Raw genomic sequence first — 24,008 nt, 5'->3', positions numbered from 1 at the left:
GTTCCCCTGCTGCAGTTGCTGCCGCTAGAACTCAGTGCCGCTTATGAGTAGCTGGCATACCATTGCATGTTGAACAGTAAGTGCTTCCTTCACCTTCAGTTCCTGTGGGTGGTATCGTGCGGCTCGTTTAAAGACACAGTTAAACATCAGCCACGATCCTTTTTTGGCGTGGTTGTTGCTCTGTAGCGGTTCTTTCTCTCTGTGGAACTTGTTTCTTTTGCCCATTTCGGGCAGAAAAGATATTTCCCTCCATTCTTGGCAGAATTCTTGCCTTTTCCCTGATGTTTTCCGTCCGATGGGTGAGTGTTCTCATGAACAAAATAGCGGATTCATGCTGTCTAATGTAGAGCACGTGCTTCGTTTCGGAAGAATTGAACGCAAAATATTTCAATGACAAAGTCACACGTTAGAATCACTATCACGACCTTGGGGCAGCTCTATTCAAAGCAAATGGTCTCATCTTTTCCCCCAGCAACCAACAACTGCGGCAAGTAATGATCTTCGCGTGTTTTAATTGATATTAAGCTTTGGTACAAGTGTGCAACAATTGACGAAACGAAATCTGCCGGAAGTTCTGCCTGATTGTGCTACATTCTTGCTGACCGGGGGACGGAATGGAACCTGCACCGAGAAGCTCATTAAAAATGCAAGCGATGCAAAAGATTTGCAGTGCTGTCGTTGCGTTTGACACATTTGCGCCATTTCACCGTATCCGCTGCTGGAGAATCGCTTCGCCATCAGACCGAGTGCGCGAAGGGATATGAGGGCTGACAGAAGGTTTACAGTTCGATGGAAATTATTTCATCATTCTTATTCATCTACATCTGTTATTTTTCGCCTGAACCATACGATTATACTGTGCAAAGCGGTAAACATTAAGACAACTGTGCAATGTTCGCACAATTCATTCACAATGTTGCTAATGAATGAAAATTGATCTAAATACCAGCAGAACTTTGACTTCTTTTGAGGGCTTTGCAGTGCCAATGCACTTGTTAGACTGAGTTAAAGGACGAATAGGAGTTAAATACGGTAGGTTAGGCTTATATTTTAGATAAAATGGTGTCAGTCACGACTCAGATGTGCATGCCTTGGGGTACTCTCGAAGTTCGCAAGTTATAACGCGTTTCGGGTTCTGTTAATTCGAGCGTCCAATTAGAGCTTTTCTACTGATGCAAATTTTGCAACTTAAAATATACCTACGATGTACTTGGCTCAAACAGTCACAATAGTTACTTATTTCTCTCGGACCAAGCTTCCTCTGTCCATGTGGACAACCTAGGCTAGGTTGTCCGGTGATATCACCAACCCACCGGAGCCTGACCAGTCCAATCCACTGCACGACAGTGAGTGAGTGCCAGTGTTGGGTGTATCTGATTTAGGTTCATGAATCTGCATTAAGCTTTGAACTGAATGAATTAATCTGATATTCTTTTACCAAGATCCATTAATCTTCTAAAACTTCATCCTCGCTCGGTCATCATTTGCCAAAAATTAGAATTGAGCTTAAGGCCTCCAAGGATTAGGCCACTGAGTCTGAGGATTTTTGAATCTTTTGAGCGTCGATTGAATGTTTCTAAACTCACTAAAGATGTATATGAATGACTCTTCTCAAAAGACAGACATAATTCAAATTTGGGTGATATTACGAATTTTATAAACGTTAGCAACCAGAAAGCCATACAATTCTACTGCTTCTCAAGGCGGCCAAGCTCAAACGAAACATAAAAACCATTTGGCCCCTTACTCGACCACATCGATAAAACACAAGTCAGCAAACATAGCTATTTATCTCCCGCCAAGCATTTAGTTTCAGCGCCAGTTCAACGGACTACACTACGCAAGAAACAAACGAACAAATATTCACAAACAGCCCAACTGTTGAATGTAAAGAGAAAAAAAAACCACCCCATGAGCACGGGCATATGCCGGAATTAGTTCCTCACGACAGTTTCTGACGTTACCATCGGGTTGTGCCTGCCATTATCGCCGTCGCGCCGACGGGAACTGAACGAAATCTGACGTGCTCTAAGCGGCGAACGTATTTCTTGTAGCACCAACAGTGAGGCCAAAAAGAAAAAAAGAAACGCAAGAAATTGTTCTATCACAACCAACACAGCATCAGAACAACAAGCTTTCCTTATCACCGGATACACGAACACGCGGGTTCACTATCGCTACAGGGTGATGCAGTGCGCCAAGCGAGGCTGCTGCTTGGGGACGATGTACCAAGCGAGATCCGTGAAGTGCTCGATCCGAATCCGGTTGATCAGAGCGGGGAATTAATTGTAACGATTTTCTGTCGGTTTTTTCTTTTACAGATTAGGGACGTTATATTAACGTCCTACCCATGTATAGCTGGCCGCGGCAGCGATGGCCAAAATAGGATCGTCATGTATAGCACACCTAGTTATTAATTTATTTATTTTCCATAGTAAGTATGCCAAAGTGGTGGACAACTTGCAACGCTTTTCAAGGGTTTGTTTTTAAACCGTTTCCTTTCTTGCACATTTTTCCCCAGGTCTAATCTTAAGTAGCAATGCACAACGACGACCATACAGCAGTAATCGATGTAAGTATGTTTGCTAGAAGTTTATATGCGTTTCTCTTCCGAGTTGATTTTCAGTTGCGATTTCAATGCAAAAGACAGGAGAAAGCCGTGAAGAACTTGTCCAAAAATATACCATTATCAGTATCAGTAGCATCTGTGTGCTTTTGTATACATGTGTGTGTGTGTCTAACCAGCTAAACATAATTCCGTTCTACTGCAACCCATTACACACTCATCATGCTTAAAAAGCGCATTGTTGTCGATCATGCATGTAATTAACATCTCACTCATATTCATCACCTTCCCTGTCGGTTGTTTCCATTGGCGCTACGTTATGGGGAAGCAGTTCCTTCGGTAGTAGCTGCCGTACCTAGCGGTAACTTTGGTACAACCACCGTTCCGATTGTGCTGCGCGGTGATCAGCAACCGATCGATGATGGCGAATCGATGGAGTTCACGGATGACGATGAACCGCTACCGAGCGATCTGTTCCCGAACCTCCATTACACGGGCATGATTAACAATCACATCAACTACAACAAGTACAACTCCATTTTCTATCCACCGGGAAGTATGGCACCGGTAGGGTCGGATGATATAGCGTTGGAGAAGGTTTCCTACAGGAATTATCATCACCAGCGCCGTCAGATGCATGAATCTCAGCAGTATCGTACCGACTACCAGCAGTGGCGGCAGGTTCATGGGCCGTGGCAGCAGCCCCAACGTGCAGGAGGTTATCTAATTAACGCATCATATCGGTACCACCCTTCTTCCCCCAAAATGCCCCAGAAATCTCCAGCCATAAGACCTGGAATATGCATTCTCAACCGATATAAGTGCTCGGTATCTCCATCTCCCAGGTTACAAGTGGTCCCTAATCCTGGTTGGTCTGTGTCTGCCTTAATTGAAGCTTCTATGATGGTCTCCGACGCGGTTTAAAAAGCGTTGAACCTCGCGCACATTACATCATAGTGTATCAGGACGCATGGCTAAACCCTCCTCAGATGCGGAGTAAACACAGCGCCAAGTACCGTGACGATGGCCGTCATCGTTTCACAGCATCTTCTCTAACTCCAGTATGAATCGTATCAACTAATCCAACCAAACGTCTTATTGGGTATATCTGCTGCCGGTGTCTAATGGCACTGGAAATTACACTGGTAGCAAATCTGGCTAACTCTCAATTGGTAACTCTCGCCATGGGAGATGTCATTAGAGTTCGTAGTTCGCTTTGATCACTGTACGCGATACATGGGTCCTCTCTCTCAGTGTGGGCTCCCCGCGGTTTTAACCTTGGTGATGTGTACCACTGCTAATACGAATCCTCCGTACCCCTCCGTCCGTTCCAACCACGCGTCCACGAGTCTGACTTCTGGGTATGAAATATAACTCCTCCACGATCGCAGCGCGTATGAGCGTTGTTTACAGAACGTGCTTCCACAGATTTCCGTGCATTCCCGGTTCCACAGTGTACGTTACCCATTCTTCCGCTTCTTGCATATCCACACAAACCATGTGCAATCCCCGTCCGTCGAATCCGCTTTGGGTGTGGGTGAATGGTTTCCCTTTTGGAACGGGTTTCTAAATTTAACCGTACAGTCTATTCCAAAACCATACTAATACATATCGTATTTCTCCACACACTCGCTCGCTTATCGTTTTGCGCCGGGAACATCGATAACGCCTGATCAACAGTAGCGAGCAGACCGCCGATTCACCGCGTCCATCCGTGCGAGCAGAGCTCTTGCTATCCGGCTACGGGCAATCTGCTGATCGGACGCGAGAACCGACTGGAAGCGTCATCTACCTGCGGTACGGTACAGCCGGAACGTTACTGCATCGTGTCCCATCTGGAGGAGAAGAAATGCTTCCTCTGCGATACGCGCCGCGAAACCGAGAGCGATCCGATGCGGAACCATCGGATCGGTCAGATCATCTACAAAATGCAACCGGGGTAGGTATTCGTGCGCAAGGGAGGGGAGGGGGGGGGGGGGGGGGTGACACTTTGGGCTAATGGTCAAATACCCTTTAAAGGGCATTACATCATTCCGTGCGAGAGTTTCGCTTCGTTTCAATTGCTTTTAAAGATGGATGTTGTTTGCTTTTTGCAGCAAAGCATTATTATGCCGTTGCAGCATATGTGCACCTTACCCAGATAAGATAGAATGTATTCAGTGTGTGTGTTTCCGTTTCACACAGGCACGGTTTCGGTCGGGTATAAACAAACACTGCCCGCAAATGCAAACATGGTGTGCAAATAAATGTTCCGCATACAAACAACAGGTTCACATCCGCCCGCTTACTCCACACCAGCGACAGAAGCAATGGCCAAGCATTTGTCAAAATTTAACGACGACCCAAAAGAAAAAAAACCCAATCGCGACGACGGATCAGCACATCTGCTACTGGTCTGCTACCGCATGTGATCGATTCGCTTTTGTTTGTCGGTCACGGATAGATCATTCACAAATAGTACGGAGTTCGGGTTTTCGGTCGTGACATCATCCGCTCGTACGGAACATTACTACATTAACAGATCGTATGTAGGCGATGATGTCAGGAAAAAGGGTGCAATGTATTTATCTATCGTTTCCGGGATAGTAGCAGGGATAACAGCGGGAAATACTGATCTATCATTCTCCCATCAGGAGCAGCTAACGTTGCATATTCTGCTATACCTTTACAACCCAGCTCACAAATGTTTCGATGTCTCGCACCATTCAGAACCGTCGAGCAAACCTGGTGGCAGTCGGAGAACGGACGTGAAAATGTCACCATACAGCTGGACCTCGAGGCGGAATTTCACTTCACCCATCTGATCATCGTCTTTGCGACGTTCCGTCCGGCAGCGATGCTGATCGAGCGGTCGTACGATTTCGGCAAAACCTGGCACGTGTACAAGTACTTTGCCCACAGCTGCCGGGAGTCGTTCCCGCACGCCCCGCTAGTTGCACGGAACATTACGGATGTGGTCTGTGACCATCGCTATTCGGGCGTCGAACCGTCGAAGAATGGTGAGGTGATCTACCGTGTGCTGCCACCGAACATGAACATCGAGAACCCGTACGCCGAACATGTGCAGAACATGCTGAAGATGACGAACCTGCGTGTGAACTTCACCAAGCTCCATTCGCTCGGTGACAATCTGCTGGACGATCGGGACGAGATACAGGAGAAGTACTACTACGCTATATCGAACATGATTGTGCGTGGTTCCTGCTCGTGCTATGGTCATGCCTCGCGTTGTTTGCCGCTCGAGGGCGTGCGGAACACGGTGGACATGGTGCACGGACGGTGCGAATGTACGCACAACACCAAGGGTCTGAACTGTGAGGAGTGTGAGGACTTCTTCAACGATCTACCATGGAAGCCGGCACTTGGCAAACAGACCAACGCTTGTAAAAGTATGTTCCATGCACTATCCATATGTCTAGGGTGTGTTCAATTGGTCTCTTTCTCTTTTTTCCGATAGAGTGCAACTGTAACAACCATGCGACCAGCTGCCACTTCGATCAGGCAGTGTACGAACACTCGGGACGTGTTAGTGGCGGTGTGTGCGATAACTGTCAGCACAATACGCAAGGATACCACTGCGAGGAATGTTCACCGTTCTTCTATCGCGATCCGAACGAAGACATCCAGAGCCCGTACGTGTGCAAGCCGTGCGATTGCGATCCGCGTGGTGCGCTGGACGATGGCATCTGTGACTCGATTGCCGACGAGGAGAATGGTATCGTGGCCGGTGCCTGTCACTGCAAGCGTAACGTGAACGGACGTCGGTGCGACCACTGCCGGGAAGGATTCTGGAACTTCGACGACCATAATCCGGAAGGTTGCCAGCCGTGCACGTGTAACACGCTCGGTACGGTAAACAACTCGGGCTGCAACGTTTACACTGGCGAATGTATCTGCAAACGGCTGGTGACCGGGCGTGACTGCAACCAGTGCATGCCGGAAACGTACGGATTGTCGGACAGCTTGGAGGGATGTACACCGTGCAATTGCCATCCGGGTGGATCGTTGGATAATAGCTGCGACGTGATTACGGGCCAGTGTCGTTGTAGACCACACATGCAGGGACGGGATTGTAGTGAACCGAAGCAGCACTACTTCATTCCGACGTTGCACCGCATCCTAGAGGCGGAGATACCTTCGACGGTGAGTAGGACAGAGCTGTGAACGAACAATGGGTAGCACATTAATATTTGTATCCCTTTCCTTTCCTTCCAGTTCTGTGAATCCGGTGGAGGGGTAAGTTAGAGGTTCTTCGGTAGAATCACACATTTCTTACAACCTTTTTCCAACTTCCAACTTGACAGCAAAACTGTTCCGTTGTTGTGCGCGAACGTGCGAACGATCGTGACGCAGATTTCACGGGGCCAGGTTTCATCCGCGCTTCGGAGGGTACCGTACTGCGGTTCACCGTGGACGACATACCGAAGACGATGAACTACGACGTGATGGTGCGCTACCAGCCACAGATGAAGGGCGACTGGGAGAACGTGCGCATGACCGTGATCCGGCCGGATGTGTACAACCCCGAAGGACCGTGCGCAAACTCACACCCGAGCTATGAACGGGACATCACCACAACACTGTCGGAGTACGAAACGAGCGCTGTAGCGCTGCACGACATCTGTCTGGAGAGTGGCAAAACGTACAAGTTCATTGTGTCCTTCCAACGTCACGCACCGTACGACGATAATCCGACGGCGCAGATCTTGATCGATTCCATCGTGTTGATACCGCGCATCGAAATTACACCGATTCTGCAGGGTACCCACCAGGCTGAGGTACGCCACCGAGAGTACGTTAACCTGGGTTGTAACCACACGTACTACGATGTGAACTACATCGTCAACGCACCGGAAGAGTGCAAGGATCTGTTGAAAACGGTTAGCGTCTACATCAACAATGGTGCTACGCGTAAGTGTCTGAAGCCTGTCTGAAGCTAATTTCTAACGTGTGGTGATCTAATCGGCAAGCAGTATGCGTAACCAATGTTCACATATTGTTTGGTATCTTATCGGGGCGTTTCATTAGCTAGTTTATCTTTGTCTAGTTCTATCAAACTTGACCAACATTTATTGACATTGAAACCTTACCTTTGAGCGGATGGTACCAAAATGTTTCACTTAAAATCGTGGATTGTGATATTCCTGCTAAATACAGTGTTACTAGTGGGATGGTTAGATCACTGCACTGCTCAAGATATTAACCCCGGAGATGTGGAGCTGGAACCTTGTTAGAGTCGCTGCCGGTTGATGGTGCCGCGTGTGTAAGTTGTGCTCATACTGTCTTATGCTTGTCGTTCCAGCTTGCGAATGTAATCCGACCGGTTCGAAGAGCAAGAAGTGCGCTGAATCAGGCGGTTACTGTACGTGCAAGACAAACGTCGTTGGGCGGCAGTGCGACCGGTGCGCTCCGGGTACGTACGGGTTCGGACCGGAAGGTTGCAAAGCCTGCGACTGTAACAGCATCGGATCGAAGGACAACGATTGCGATTTGATCACCGGCCAGTGTAACTGTCATCCCAACACGTACGGTCGGGAGTGTGACCAGTGTCAGCCCGGCTTCTGGAACTTCCCCAACTGTCAGATCTGCGAGTGTAATGGCCACACGTCAACGTGCAACTCGAAGACCGGCGAGTGCATTCACTGTCAGGACTTTACGCAGGGCTGGAAGTGCGATCGCTGTATCGACGGGTATTACGGCAATCCGTTGCTTGGGTCGTCGATCGGTTGCCGGCCGTGCCGCTGTCCGGACACTGTTGCATCCGGTCATTCGTACGCGAACGAATGTTACCTGCACCCATCGACGAACGATGTGATTTGCTCGTGCGAGGAAGGATATGCCGGTGCGCGGTGCGATGTTTGCGCGGACAACTACTATGGCAATCCGGAAAAACCGGGCGGCCAATGTCAATCGTGCGACTGTAGCAACAATGTGGATCCGAAGCGACCAGGAAATTGCGATGCAAAATCGGGCAAATGTTTGCAGTGTTTGTACAACACCGAGGGTGACCATTGTGAGTACTGTCGGGATGGTTTTTACGGTGATGCGATGCGGCAGGACTGTCGGGATTGCGATTGTAACCTGCTCGGCACAAACCAAACGATACAGCACTGCGATCGTTACACGGGACAGTGTCCGTGTTTGCGCAACGTGAAGGGACAGTACTGTGACGAGTGTATTGAAAATCACTGGAAGATCGCTAGCGGAGAAGGATGCGAGGCGTGCGATTGTGATCCGGTCGGTGCGCTCAGCGAACAATGTAATCCGGTAGGTTTCTGGGGGCTTTTGTTTTCAGTACTTGAGAGCTTGAAGAATCTGGTTATACTTATGATGTTTGGTTCGATTTGCAGTACGATGGGCAGTGTTCATGCAAATCTGGATTCGGTGGACGTCAGTGTAATCAGTGTGAAGCTTACTTCTGGGGTGATCCAAATGTGGAATGCAAACGTATGTATTGTTTTACTTATTCTTTGCACCTTACTAAGCATGTTGAAATAATTGTTCTCTGGCTTTAGCTTGTGAATGTAACGCTTATGGTTCGGCAACGCAACAATGTGATCGCATCACCGGTAAGTGTGCCTGCAAGTCTGGCATTGGCGGATATAAGTGTGACCAGTGCGATCGGGGCTACCTTGGCCAGGCACCGTACTGTGAACCTTGCGGTGAGTGCTTCGACAATTGGGACATGATTCTGGATGGGTTACGGAACGAAACGGATCGCACGATCGAGGAAGCGAAAACGATCAAGAAGCTTGGGGCGACTGGCGCGTACAAGAAGGAGTTTGATTCGATGTCGAAGAAGATCGCCCAAATCGAGGGACTGCTGAACAACACCATATCCGATCGGGAAATCGAAGCGATCGGTGCTGAGATTGAGCGTATTCGCAGCCACCTGCAGGAATCGTTGCGCAATCTGGAGGAATCGGAACGCAAGCTGCAAGAGACGGACTCCAACATAAAGCTCGCGAACATTGAGATTGTGAACCTTGGACGGCGGGCGGATGATGTGAAGCAGATGACCAAATATCTGAAGGATAATGCAACTAGGCTGCAGGAGGGCAACATAGAGGGTGCGTTGAATCTTACCCGTGACGCTTGGTACCGCGTCAGTATGCTGGGTGAAACGAACATAAACATCACGGCGATCAACAGAGGGGCGGAGAATTATTGCCGGCGTGCGGAACATCTTATCAACAAGAACCAGGTTGACGTAGTAAGGAACCATGAGAATAACGAAGCCGCTTTCTTGAGGTATCAGGAAGAATTGAACGATCTTAACGGCAACATGCCGGATTTGAACCAACGCATATGCGATCGTCATGGTGACCCGTGCGATGAGTTCTGTGGTGGGGCGGGCTGTAAGAACGGTTGTGGAGGACTTCGATGTGAGAATGGTGCGTTGACATTGTCGGAGAAAGCGCTAGACTTTGCCAAAAAGACGGAGCAAAATATCAAGGAGAAGGAGGAACTCGCGGACGATATTCTTCGATCGGTAATGTCCTAAAAGGTGTGACAGGTGAACAGCAGATATAATCGTAACACATTTCTTTGTTTGCAGATGTCGCAAGCGAAGGCAAATGCTTCAGAATCGTACAAGAAGGCAAAGCGAACGCACGACGAAACGCAAGCTCATCTCGAAAAAACGAAGGAACGTATTGATCAAGCTAACGCCCTTGTTGGTAAACTATCGGACATGATCGATAACACGACGGCTTCGCCGGGTGAAATGCGAGAGCTTATCGATCAAGTCATGAGCTACACACTGCAGCTGGATCCGGTACAGATAGATGATCTAGCCCAGAAAATCCAGGACGCGGTTTCCCATCTAGTTAACGTGGAATCGATCATACGGAATACCGAGAACGATTTGCGGCGCGTAGAAATGCTCAAGACAGATGCGCAAGAGAAAAAGTATGTACATTTCTTGTTTTGAAGCAATACTAGAATCAGTGCTGATGTTTCGCTGGTTGTTTTTTTGCAGGGAACGCGCAGAAAAGGTACTAGCCGGTGTGCTGAACATAACTAAAGCTCTGGACGATGCGGATGATGCGCAGAAAAAGGCACGTCAATCTATCAAGCAGGCGAACGGGGACATTGCTTCGGCAAAGATCGATCTGGAGGAGGTAAATACCATGCTTCGAATGAGCCCGGAGATCAAAAAGTTCAATAAGCTTCCGTATTTGATTACAGATTGATAAGGAAACGGAAGACGCCCAGAAGCGTGCCAACTCGACGGCCAACGCTGTTGTCGCGTTGCAGTCACGTCTTGAACAACTGCAGAAGGATAACATTCGTAACGAGCTTGATGCTAAGGACATCAATAAACAGGCGGAAGATGTGAAGGACTCGGCCAACAATGCGCACGAACGTGCAACACAGGTACCTATTGCTAGGATCGCGGACAATTTTGATTGAATAATGTGATCGTTGCATCATACTTTTTTCTAGCTCAAAAACGACTTCAAGACCGCAAACGAATCGCTCTCAACACAGGCACGTCGTTCGGAAAGTGCTCGAGAGCGTGCACAAAATTTACTGAATCGTGCCTCCAAGATCACCGTGGATACGACCACGCAGCTTTCGGCTTTACAGAGTAAGTTACGAAATAGAGGATTGAGTGGGAAACGATTACTATAACACAAATGGTACCTTGTACGCTACAGGTATGGACGATATCTACAAATCCAACGAAAAGGAAATCCAGAATCTCGAAGGTGAGCTGAACGATCTTGCCGGAAAGATTACTTACTATCTGCAAACGATCCAAACCAACGCCGAGCGCTACCGTCAGTGCACTTAATTCGACCGCCAGGGCTTTCGGCACATTTGCCAAGCCAGGGAAACTAAGCAATTACTATTGTGTTCACAGAGGAAGATTACAGCGAGAGCTTTTCTTTAACGATCCGTTTTATACTAGATATACGCGATTGTGTACGTTCGATACACCGACAGAAAATTTAAAATAATCTTTGTGCCAAAAAAGCAGAACGAATGTATGAATAGTGGACATCTTTGTCCAATACTATTACGTTTATTAAGTTGGAAACAGTGGCGCAAATTATTCTTTTTCACAAAGTGTTCGTTTTCTGCTGTTTTAACAACTTTCCAACCTCCGTATTAGATTTTTTTTTGTTTGAGTTCGTCACTAACAGCTAGCGAAGAATAGTATAAGAATGATAAGGATTGTTTTAGCCGTAAGGGAGATGATGGGTGTCGCCATAGCTTTGTATACCATTGTAACTCATCCAGTGCATTTAATATGTTTTAAAAAAAGTAATTCTACCCATATCTTTGATTTCATTTAAGAAAAGTTTTCCGGTTCTAAAGTATAGTACTGTAGTTAGTATCATACTCATATGTGCACACAATAAATCCAGTAAAGACATGATGAAACCACTCCCGAAAGCAAGTATCCTCACAAAATAGCAATACATGATAGTACATACGGTACATATACTAGATTATGAAAGTAGCAATGCACTGGGCAAAGCAAATAGATGTGGAAGATTGTACCTATCGTAAAACGCCATAAATTGTAGCATACTAAAATGCTCGTTTTAACACTGATTTTAAGCAAAAACAATATTAACTAAAAACATACATACGCAAGTCTGTTCGTCGTAATTAATAAATATCTTCAATGTTCTATATATGGGTTAGTTTTGGTTTGTAGTGGAATATCTCAAAGCATACTTACGTTTTTCTTCCGGAGAAATTGCTTCCGGAATGATGGTTTTGCGGAAATTGCGACTATTTCACAAACAATGCGATTTGAGCTTTGTGTTTATTTTACACAGATGAATTAGGGCAATGAGTTCAACTGTGGTATGCCTAGAAATCCTATCTTCACTCGATAGTTGGTTTATTTTAATTTGATCGCACATAATTTATGATAATAATAAAAATTAGCATGTTTAAAGCTTTGCATTGTTCAACAATGAATGTTATAAACAAAATACTACAGAATTTAATGTAATATTTGAAATGGTCGAACCGTAATTCTGGGAAATTTGAAACAACATTCTAAAATGACATATCTCGCAACATGATCTGTATGAATCTCGGCTTCGACTTGTGCTCATGTCAACTGTCAAAAGTGTTGTAAACATTGAAAGTGTAGCACGCTCCGGCATCGAGTTGGTGAATCAGTACAAACATTTTTAGTTTTTGGCTTAAAAGTGGTGCAATTACGTACGAATTATTTTTCATAAACGAAAGGAACTCATTTAAATCAAAAGTGATCATGGCTTTGCGTGCTGAGTTTGAGAATAATGACGATATCGGTGTGTTCAGTAAACTTACCAACTCATACTGTCTGGTTGCAATCGGCGGTTCAGAAGCGTTCTATAGGTAAATTATCGTCAATTAAATGCAATTTGACAATTTAACTATGTTTTTGATTAAGGATTAACAATCTGCAAGCAAATCAGATGCAAATAGAATGTCGTTTTGTACTTTATTTGTACTAGAATTTCTGATGCAAATCTATTTTAGAGGTTATGTACAGAGGCACGTGTTTGTGTAAACAAGCCTTTTGCTGCAATATGTTCCTTACCATTCTTTACTTCCAGTGTGTTCGAATCGGAGCTTGCAGATGTTATTCCAGTCGTACACACTAGCATTGCCGGATGTAGAATAATTGGCCGTCTGTCGGTTGGCAACAAGAATGGTTTAATCGTTCCCAACAGTACCACCGATGTAGAGCTGCAACACTTGCGAAATTCCTTGCCGGACGCAGTTAAAATTCATCGCGTCGAGGAACGATTATCGGCACTGGGAAATGTGATTGCATGTAACGACTACGTTGCTTTGGTGCATCCCGATATCGATCGTGAAACGGAAGAGATCATTGTCGATACACTAGGCGTTGAAGTGTATCGTCAGACGGTAGCGAACAATGTACTCGTTGGTGCATATTCCGTATTGAGCAATCAGGGTGGACTCGTACATCCGAAAACACCGAGCCAAGAGTTGGATGAATTGGCTTCACTTCTACAAATTCCTCTCGTAGCTGGAACAGTAAACCGAGGTTGTGAGGTGTTGGCTGCAGGTATGGTGGTTAACGATTGGTGTGCGTTCTGTGGCACCAGCACAACCTCGACTGAGCTGTCGGTGGTGGAAAGCGTATTTAAACTGAACGATGCACAACCTTCCAATGTCACCAGTAACCTTCGAGCATCCCTAATCGAGGCGTAGGCATTCTCGTCCTGTTTGTTAGTGTGTAGTACAACTATTAAATTTTACCCTTTTGTTCTATCTTACAGGATGTCGTAAAACGGCTCAGGCTGCATGTGTTACAAAGATAACAGCGACGGTTCGAGTGTTGTTTGCGTAAATCGATCGTTGATCGTTATCCGTGAGTAGGAAACGTCTGCTGGTTAATGGGAGGCATACATTCTAATATTTGGAACGAATTGATATAAAAGATTGTACAAACCTAACCCCGTGGTGTATGGTTCCGAGATACAATATAACCGTATTCTTAACGTCATAACAATTTTTTTTCTTACCGTAAATGTTCGGATTATTCTAACACATGATCACTTCCATAATTTATCTTTTGGGCACTACAACGAACGAAAGTTGGGTTTACAAAACAGTTTATATATACTTTTTTATTTTGAAAATCATGTTTATACCGAACAATTAGTTATATGAAAATACATCTGATACGTGACCCAACTTTAAAAGTGAGCATAAATATTTAGCGCATTATCTGGTTCCCGACCGAATGTTCTGCATCAGTAGAATAATGTGTCCCCAACAACGTCACGCCTAGCGCGGATGTACTTGTAAATTATTACTTTTTAATGTTTATGTACGTTTTACGTAAGATTTGTGTTTCACATGTTTTGCAGTTTTTTATGGCAAACATTATTTCGACGCGTCTTGTAACACGACGAAATAGAATCTCAAATCCTGTGCTCGGTTGTGGTTGTGGTGAGCGCATTTCATTAGTTTCGTGCCCCACCGTTTGAAACACTGATTGCAGGGCTTGCCAATGGCACACGAAGGGTCGAACAGTGCTCTCGGCTGTAGTGCAATAGCGTTTGATGCTGCTTTCCATTGTTAAACGATCGCACCCGCCGTAGGTACAGGTCTTTCTCCTCCAGCCGGCCTACCGTGGTCGGGAGATCCCAATCGTCCTCGTCCGCTGTGCAGCAGCTGTGAAACAGCTTCTTGAAGCCGGCCCGAAATTTACGATTCATAAACGCGTACAGAATCGGATTTATGCAGGAATTGGATGCACCTAGCCACTGAGCCACCGGAAGAATAGTCAAAATGAACGATTGGACTATATTTCGCAAACGGGAAAAAGAGCACACAAAAACACGCTTTCCATTAGTAAGCCCTAGTGCTGTAAAATTTTGCGGTAAAGGAATCAGAAAAAGTTTTCTTTCCATCACTTACCCGCTTCATCGTAAACCAAATCGCCGGCAAATTTAACGAAACAAAAGATTGCGTACAGAGGCAACCACGAGATGGCGAAGGTGATGATCACAACGAAAACCATTTTAATGACCTGCGGTGGGAAAAAAGATGATGACGGCCCGGTTAATAACATTTTCTGCCCATACCACCGCATAATACGGCGCATAATACGTACCTTCACCTTGCTGCGATTGAAGACTTCATTTTTGCGGTTTATTATCATCTCGCGGGGCAGATTCCGGTAGGCTACATTCTTCCAGATGATGACATAGCAGATGGATATCACAATCAGTGGGCCCAGGTAGCAGAAGAACAGGTTGGCGAACAGAAAGTACCAACTCTCCGAAGCCGGTGTTGGCCACAGCTCGGTGCAGATCTGTATCAAACAAGGGTAATGTATTTGTGATTTTGATAGTGTGCGAATCGTTAACAGATGGCGTTTTTTCAACGTTGTAGAGATAATAATGTAAAGAAACATCTTTTTACAAAATTTAGGCACTGAACATTTTGGAGGTGGTTAATTTGGAAAAGCTGCCGTTTTCGGGGTTTCTTCACTAATAATTTACCCCTTGCTTTGATAGTTAGTCGGAGGGCTATAATACATGGATACCTGTCGTATTGGGCCTGATGCAAATGATGCAGATTTTCCTTGAATCACTCACACCCCAAACGCCAACTGAATGAAGAAATCAATGTTTTGCTATCAAGTTTAATCATTCTCGTGTCCGTAACTGTCAATTGCTTCTCTTTCTTTGGTCTTTAACACATTCAAGTTGAAGAAGCTCTTGAGGTTTCATAGTAAAAGTTGCACTGGACGTATCTGAGGACGAAATGGGAGAGTTTTCGGTCTTCGACGAACCCTTATCTCGAATAAGCCAGAAAGATTTCTTTTCACCAACACCTTCAACCTGCTCCGTGCGGGTGGCAATCACTGCTCTGATGCTGACATTTTCGACGCTATGGCCTTTCCCCAGCAAGAAGAAGATATTGTTAATGTCAGAACGGCTATGTTCGGCGGACTTGAAGTGCCCTACGAAACCTAACTTGTTCCAACGTTCTCCGTTGTTTGAAGAGTTTCACAATGGCTGATAGGAAATTAATGGATAACGTTATTAAATTGCTGTCTGTGCACAACAGAATAGCTGTAATTAACAAAGTTAATTGGTGGATTTGTCACAAATTCATTGACATTCTGAAATCGGTCTTTTACGATAATGCATGCATACATTTTGATATCCATTTTTCAAGGCTAATAATCGCTTTTTGCGATGCAATGCAGAGTTACAAGGATACTTAGTTAGACCTTTGGGCTCATGCAAGAAAAAAGTGAAAATTTTGTTTCTACTCTGAATTAATTGCTCAACGATTTTTCCACTTTGGGTAATTACTCAAGGAGAAAGCTTCAAATTATTATAAAACTGTATTTTATGTGCTGTCTTAGTGTTGAATATTTAGTGAAAGAAAGCTATTTCTACGGTTATTCAACCCATGAAACATATTCACCTAACTTTCAAGGCATTACAAGATTACTTTTAAATTGTTCATTGTTCTTTTTCTTTGTATTTTCTGTATTTTCTACGTTGGCGGTCCAGTTCGTTCGCCAGTGTAAAGATGTGCAAAAAGTTCGACACAACCGGTAATAACTTCAAGAAAAACATTAATCTACTCAGTTAGGAATTAGCACCGGGTAGAGCCTTATTATGAAGTTAATAATAAATGTGTTTCGGCTTGAGTGTAATCAATTTTTCACATTACATTCACTCGCACATTAGCCACTAAAGCGCGGGGTATATGGAAACTATTATTTTAAATTATCATATATCCTGAGGTCCGCTTTAAGTTAGATCTCAATCGTGCAGGGTGTTTAATGTGCAAGTACCGTTTTCGCCATTCTCGTTCCGATGGCCAAGGTTGATGCCAAACACACATCTGTCCCGTGGGTGTATAAAGGGAACGGCGAATCCGGCCGTTGGTCGCTAGGTTAAGAGACTCATCCGTCTACAGCATGGACCGGTGTAAAGATTAGGCCCTTTTTGCAGGGCTGGCAGCTTAAGTGTGTATTTTACGAGGGCTATTTGATTAATCTTCCAAAGCTCCCAAACAACACAACAGCCAAGCCAGCAAGGGGGAGGGCAAACTTTTTAAACAAATTCCGCACCTAAGGGAGCGGGGTTGCGTTAGTATGGACAGTGAGAGAATGTGCTCCATAACTGGCAGTACTGACGCACTGTTCCCGTGAAAAACGTGACCGACGAACGCGTGACACGGCAAAGCGTATCTGGCAGTACGCTGTTTTGGGCGTTACGTCCCGTTCTTAGTGTGTAAGTGGCCATGAAAAGGGGACGCAGTATTAAAGCGTAACCTTGAAGTTTCGAAACTCCACCGAACGTTAACACTCACCTGCGCTATACTACCGGGTATGCCGATGGGACGTAGCGTAAAGACGAACAGCCAGGGCAGGTTAATGCTCAGCGCTATAAACCAGATGATGGTCACAATCAACCGGTACTGTCTGTGGGAAAATAGAAAGGAAAGGGTGAAGAAAAGAGAAGAATCCCGCAATACCGGAAACCCGGAAGAACCATTTTAGTATGTAAAAGCAGGGTCGTCGGTTGTGTGAACAAAACGGGACGCTCTTTTTTTTCCTCTGCGCCGTCGTTGTTATTATTTACCTGGTCGTAATGGTGCCCGAAATGGGAAATGATATCGCGAAGCAACGTTCGATGGAGATCGCCATCAGCGTGTTGACGGAAGCGGAAACGGAAACACCTTGCAAATAGGAAACTCCCTTGCAGAAGAACACCCCCAATATCCAGGCTTCGGCCGTGGTGGTGTGGCGATAAATGAGCATGAAAGAGACGAGAGCAGAGTACGATAAGATAGAAATGTGCGCACGACGATGATGTAAAGAATATGATTCCTTCTTCGCCCCCTTTTTTTTTGGACGAAAATTACATTACCGAACGGGTGTAATGTATGGTGTTACGTTATATCAGAGAGACAAGAAAACAAATGCAAAAAAAAAACCACGAAGGCTTGTGGCACATTTTTCTGTGGCGGTTTGTTGTTGTCAGCGGCATGTAACTGCTGCTGCAACAGCGCTACCCCCAGAGGGACAAATAAGTTTTCTCCGCACACACACACATTATCCACCAAACGAGCGCGTTGATGAAACTCGCGTCCGTCTGTCGGCGAAAGAATTCCCGGCCCGGTAACATTGAACAAAGGAGAATCCACCAAGCCGTGGGTTTGTAAAAGTTTGGCCCGGGCAATGATACGGCAGAGCAGCTTGAGAGATGATGCAGCAAGAAGCGAAAGTCGAGAAAAGTGTTTGAAAAATTGGAAGCACCTCTATTACACTTTTCGTTATCGGATGAGGGCAGGCTGGTGTTTGGCGAAACGCCTGTGGTGGAATCATTGGCGACTATCGGAAGAAAAAAGTTAAGACAGTAACATCAAAGAGATATTTGGGGCCGTGTGGTGTTGCAACGGATATACAACCGTACGATGGGTTTAACTTTAAGACTTTAGGGACAGAGATGTCACAGTATCCGAATATGCATTAATTCTGCTTAGGAAATTCCACAATTGAGGTTAAGTTTTAGAACGTTACAGGGTTTTATAGGTTGTGTATTTATTCTTTTAAATAATAGAAACCTGTATCCATAGAAACCCGTACAGGAGTTTGACAACCCTGAACGGAGCTTTTCGAAATGGTCGGTTGCTCCGGCAACGGGAGAAGCTAACTGTATTACCATCGATAAACGCATGCTTTACGCCATTGATATCGGTCACATCAATTGATTCTGTACCGTAAGCAATAAAAATAAACTATTCATCCCCAGTTTAATTTAGTCCTTCGATCAAAAGCTTTGCCCGTGCAAGCAAAAATACCTAAGGATGATGGGGTGTGTGTTTGAAAATAACAAAAAAAAAAACGCTACATGGGTGATAAAAAACCTTTTGAGTGTAGCTGGCCATAGAATTATTCATTAGATGCAAATTCGGGTGTAGCAAAACAGTGGCGGAAAAACACAACGGTCCCTGGCGGTGGAAAGATTTGTATGCAGCAATGTTGCTTTAAAGCTGCAACAAGGCCACACTATAAAGCGCCACCATTTCTGTCTCGTTCGACAAGATGGATGGCTGGACAATATATACTACCGGAAGGTTATTTATGTTTATACGTTTCGTAATTATACTTTATGCTTTGTGCAACGGTGCGATCTGTTCTATTTTCATCACCCAGGACGCAGTGTTTAGCAGTGCTTACGGGGTGCTACACAGTTAGTGTGAACCATATAACGTCTGACCAAGCGACATCCTTCTTGTAAGCTTATATAAATCAATCCAGTTGTGGGTGTGTTTTTTTCAGGTCTGGCCTCAATTTTTTACGCCTCGAGGTGAGCCTCCGTTGCCAGACCGCGATCCGGCACACGTTGCTGTCAGCAGTCAATTTAAAAGCACGATAAATTGTGTAACTTTAACCACAACAACGTGCAAAACAGTGGGTGATAGGTGGAAAAACACTTGTTCTATGATGGACATTCGGGAGCCCTTGCTTTGGTGCTGCATTGGACGTTTGGCGAGGACAATAACTTCCCGCTCCAGCCATTGGGACCGGACCGTTGAATAACATTGAATCCTAAGCCAATGTCTGCTGCTCCACTTTTGTCGTACAATATGGCGTTACTTACCTGGGTAGAGGTTCCCGATCAGCGTAAACGGCAGGCAGAGAAAATTGACCAATAAATCAGCGTACGCGAGATTGACGATGAACCGATTGGTGGGCGATCGCATCATGGTGCTTTTCTTCACGACGATCACGACCGAGATGTTCCCGAGTAGGCCAACGATAAACACGAGCGCATACGCCACGCTGAAACGAAAGCAGGCGAAAATGCAGAACAACAGTGGTAGTGGTGGATACGTTACTACGCGAGCGGGGCAACTAACGGTCGCGATGTTGGGAATTCGGCCGAGCACGCTTGTGTGCTTTTTTTCATGTAGCGTTCGGATCAATCCCGTGGAAGACGTGGACGCGGTTAAATTCGAGTGGAAAAATGACATGTAATAAATTTTCCCTAAGGATGAAGAATTGGGTGAACGTTAATCCCGCTTAGTGGCTCATCATCCGTCTCGTCGCCGGAAGTGCGATAATTGGCGTAGAATCAGGTCAGGATTCGTTACGGTCCCCGGCGAGGTTTAGCGCTATTTTCGTAACGCAAAGGACCTTTGGCGAGTGATGGACTCCGGGGTTAGGCTATATTTATGACGTTAAGTATCATCAAGAGGGATGCAATCTGTTGCGGCTGCCGGACATTCGGGAAGGGCAGTTTAATACAGATTTTCTGAGCAAATCATATGATGGAGCACTATGCGGAAGTTAGGAGCGATATAAAATCAGGAGCAAAATAATGAAAGCTATAGCCTTAACAGTACTTCACACACTGGCCATTCTTTCAATCAATGAATGTACGTCTTAAAGGATATCTAACAGAGATTAAGATTAAGAGACAGCTTAATGTGGATGCAGCGGTGGGCAACATGTGATGATTCGCTTGTTTCGAATGTGCTTCAGCTAATCCAACTCGGGGAAGCAGGAAAAGCTCGTCCCATGGCAACATGAGTGTCCCGTATTGTCATCCGTGTGCCACAGACATACAAGTGCGTTTGTAGTATGGCTTTGATATGGCTTTCACCATTTTTTTTCGACGCGATACATGTTACGTACGGGTACAAATGTGATGATACTTCACCGTTCGACCAACCTTAAAACGTTCCGGTCGATGTTTTTTGACAGGCGTCAGCCACATTACGCCCATTTCATTTCCTCCTCTACTCGATAAAGCACTTGATGTCTGAGAGCGCTTTCCATGGAAAAAAAAAATAAGGAAAAGGCTACCATCCCCAACGAGAAATGTGTTATGATTTATCAAAAATGTTCCTTTCCTTTCCTTTTTTACATATTCTTACCTTAAGCGAACAATGGAGTTCAAAAATAGGGGAGTAAGAGAGATACAAAAAAGAAACATTGAAATGGTTTGTCGGTGAAAGTGACGGTAAACGATGATGAAGAATTGTGCGTTTCCTTCACCTTTTCTTTGCTTTCACTTTTGTCTCCCATGTTCAGGAATGTTGTGTTACGTTTCTCAAATTTCCGGACGTTTTGGGGAAATCACCCGGGAACCATTTCGCATAAAAAGAAATTCCTTTGGGAACGGACCACACTGGGACAGAGGGTGGACATTTAGGGAGGGAAAATCATTGTCATGATATTGTAAAGTTAAATATATTCGATGAAAGTTCATCAGTTGATCATCTAGACCATTGGATTACGTTAAGGTTAATCTAAAGTTTCATGATAATTATTTGAGGAAAAAATGAGCAGTAAGCTGCTAAAGTTGAAAAAGTACGAAAACAGTGAAGTTTCTATTTATGTTTTGCAATAATGCTAGGCTGTTTATGAAAAAATTAAAAATTAAAGATGAAAACCTCATAACCTCAATATTTCATTAAAAAAAAAACAAGTAAACAGAGTAGTTTCTGAATCATTCAATTTTTATGTAAATAACCTACCAAAAAATCACGTATATTTTGAACTTCTTAGTCCACAAAAAGGCAAATCATTAACCGGAATAATGCAAACGACAATCATAAAATGCTTGTGAATATCGTAAATTCTTCAACGATGCACATTGCTCAATAGGTCCCTTTTAGCGCTAATTATACAGTAAACAGCAGGCTCTTCGGAGCGCAATTCACACAGTGAAGAGCTCTGTCTACCTCTCTGTCTATCTAGTAGCTCTATCGCTCACGATCCAACACTAGTCACGTCATTAGAATTATACCGAACGACCCCCGTAAAGTCCTTTAACATCTTCCACACGGACAAAGTAGGATGTGGCAGGTCCAAAATGACATAGAGTAATGACGTTGATGCCTCTACCACAAAGGTCGGGACAATGGATTGGCAGGCAATGGCGCACGATCGTGAGCAGTTTAGAGGACTATTGTAGTATGCCTAGCCTGCCAAGCGGTTGTAGAGTTGGATATAATAGGAATTTTTTAATCTTGCTATGTACTCTCTATAAGCAAAGGGAGTTTTTCATTTAGATTACCATCGTATTTTGTAGTTATCTATTCGTAAAACATTCAACACAACATTCATGTTTGTTATAGTCACATGATCGAAAATTTCATGTGTTGCATTGGATTTTTTAATCAATATCCAGCACTCCCTTTTAGAGTACTTCAGGAATTCGAAAATATTTCCAAAAGAAAAAAAACTGAACCTCTGCGGTCCCACCATGCGGTCGGTTCATGTTTTCCCTCCCGTTGGGAGCTTTTAAGTTTCCTGCGCTGAGCTATTCATTTCCGCACCCATGGCTGCGTATTGCGAAGACTGATTTCTACATGTGCTGCTGCTGAACAGTAGCCATCACATCACGTAGCACACTCGAACAGCGCAGCACGAAGGATGAGTTTGTACGTGGGAGCGCAGTGAATAATGCAGTGGAACCGAGAGAAGGAAAGAATGGCAAACAATGTACGGAATTTTTTCCGAAACCCCGCCAAAAGACAAATATTTGATCACGTGGGTGGATCGAACGAATGGCCGATCGCTTCGTTAAGTGTGTGCCCCGATGGATGTCAATTAATCAATTCTCAAAGTCAATTATTAATTCGCAGTCGTCCCCCGTGCGTACAAGTGACAAGTGTGGTGAAAGTTTTTCATTACTCACGTCAGCAGCACGGTACCGAGGATGCTGTAGCGTAGCTGATAGGCCGGATCAATCTCGTACTGTGGAAAATCGTCCGGCGCGTCGAGTGTGTCGTACAGTGGTGCGGTAAGGTTCGGATGCTGCTGTCCGGCCGCCGCCGCCGCCGCCGCCAATCCGTCCGGAAAGCTCCAGGTCCAGTTGCTCCGTGCCGTGACCATCGGCATCATCGCCGTTGTCGTTGTTGTCGGGCCGATGGTGAAGCCGGCCGACTGCACGCGTTCGTCGTGAGTTGGTCGCACACCGTAGCTAATCGTACATCCGAGGCAGCGTTCTACGAACGTTTCCATAGCGACCGTAGTCGCTTCCGTGGACACCACCATCGCGGCCAGCGTGTGTTGGTCGTTCGGCACGCTCAACGTCCGGTCGGTGCCATCGGGAATTGATTTATGAAGCAATGAAACCATCCGGCTGAAAGAGAACCTGCAACGGAACGAAATGAAAGTTGATGCATTAAAGGAAAAGGAAGAAACATCGGTCCCTTCGGTGGTTTTGGGGTTCTACTGTCCAACATTGCCAGCCTAACTGGCGGCTGATGCAGCAACATTTTGGATGTTTTTTTCGGATGGTGGGCACTTTTTTTTGTTGTTTGCAAAGCATAAGACGAAATTGAAAAAGGCAGACAGTTTTTTTTCTTTCTTCCGCTATGTTAGGGGTGGATTAGATGGCTCGTGTGTAGATTAGGGTGATATTGACTGAATTAGTGTATAATAATACACAAACCATATTTACAGCTTGGAATGAGATAAGAAGAAAGTTAATATAAAATCCCAGAGCAGCAGCACAAAACCAAATTTTGTCCCAAATTAGCGTCTTTACACCACTTTAATACATTTACTTGTGCTTGGTACAAATCAATTTCCCGTAATGGTTCCCAAATGGGGGCCTGATGCGAAAGGAAAACACACCAACAAATGATGCAAGAAATTCCACCAAGAAGTTGATTGCGCTCGTCGATACGTGCGCAGAAATATTCGTAGGAAGGTAAAAGTTCCAAAATTGACGGTAGCAAATCAACCACGGAAATCATTATCGTTATCCTTTGCGAGGTTTGCTTGCTTCCGTGCCAAACTCAAGTGACGATAACGGTCAAATTATGCGCCCGGCATGTAATGGAATACGATTTGTTCTGTCGCCGAACGACCGGAGGTGGTGAAAAAAAACCCCAAACCTTCCCTAAACGTCAAAAGCTAATGCCAGCATGTCGGAATGGCAAACAAAACAAAGGC

The 24,008-nt window shown here is 45.1% G+C and overlaps 3 protein-coding genes across 3 annotated transcripts; 2 read left to right on the top strand and 1 right to left on the bottom strand.

Annotated features, from left to right (window-relative positions):
* The first annotated feature begins 56 nt into the window (after positions 1-56).
* On the top strand, positions 57-12,210 carry LOC128304485 (laminin subunit beta-1). Its single transcript, XM_053041681.1, has 16 exons — positions 57-76; positions 2,322-2,434; positions 2,522-2,572; positions 4,247-4,505; positions 5,276-5,955; positions 6,024-6,709; positions 6,782-6,802; positions 6,871-7,477; positions 7,869-8,833; positions 8,917-9,013; positions 9,082-10,058; positions 10,125-10,477; positions 10,548-10,689; positions 10,757-10,945; positions 11,015-11,159; positions 11,230-12,210. The coding sequence occupies exons 2-16, from the start codon at positions 2,374-2,376 to the stop codon at positions 11,364-11,366; spliced, it is 5,370 nt and encodes a 1,789-aa protein (XP_052897641.1). The 5' UTR covers positions 57-76; positions 2,322-2,373; the 3' UTR covers positions 11,367-12,210.
* A 462-nt stretch (positions 12,211-12,672) lies between these two features.
* Positions 12,673-14,250, top strand: LOC128309608 (eukaryotic translation initiation factor 6). The gene is made up of 3 exons (XM_053046041.1): positions 12,673-12,916; positions 13,138-13,758; positions 13,831-14,250. Exons 1-3 carry the CDS (start codon positions 12,810-12,812, stop codon positions 13,838-13,840), a joined length of 738 nt encoding a protein of 245 aa, XP_052902001.1. The 5' UTR covers positions 12,673-12,809; the 3' UTR covers positions 13,841-14,250.
* LOC128309345 (neuropeptide SIFamide receptor-like) lies at positions 14,209-23,326 on the bottom strand. The gene is made up of 8 exons (XM_053045708.1): positions 23,292-23,326; positions 22,744-23,202; positions 19,696-19,877; positions 17,671-17,815; positions 17,399-17,510; positions 15,174-15,374; positions 14,978-15,089; positions 14,209-14,861 (listed from the first exon to the last, which is right to left on the bottom strand). Exons 1-8 carry the CDS (start codon positions 23,324-23,326, stop codon positions 14,521-14,523), a joined length of 1,587 nt encoding a protein of 528 aa, XP_052901668.1. The 3' UTR covers positions 14,209-14,520.
* Between the last annotated feature and the right edge of the window lie 682 nt (positions 23,327-24,008).

The sequence above is a fragment of the Anopheles moucheti genome, chromosome 2 (genome assembly GCF_943734755.1).
Source record: "Anopheles moucheti chromosome 2, idAnoMoucSN_F20_07, whole genome shotgun sequence".
Taxonomy (NCBI): Eukaryota; Metazoa; Arthropoda; class Insecta; order Diptera; family Culicidae; genus Anopheles; species Anopheles moucheti.
The sequence above is the reverse complement of the archived record's forward strand: the minus strand, read 5'-3'. Positions and strand labels throughout refer to the sequence as shown.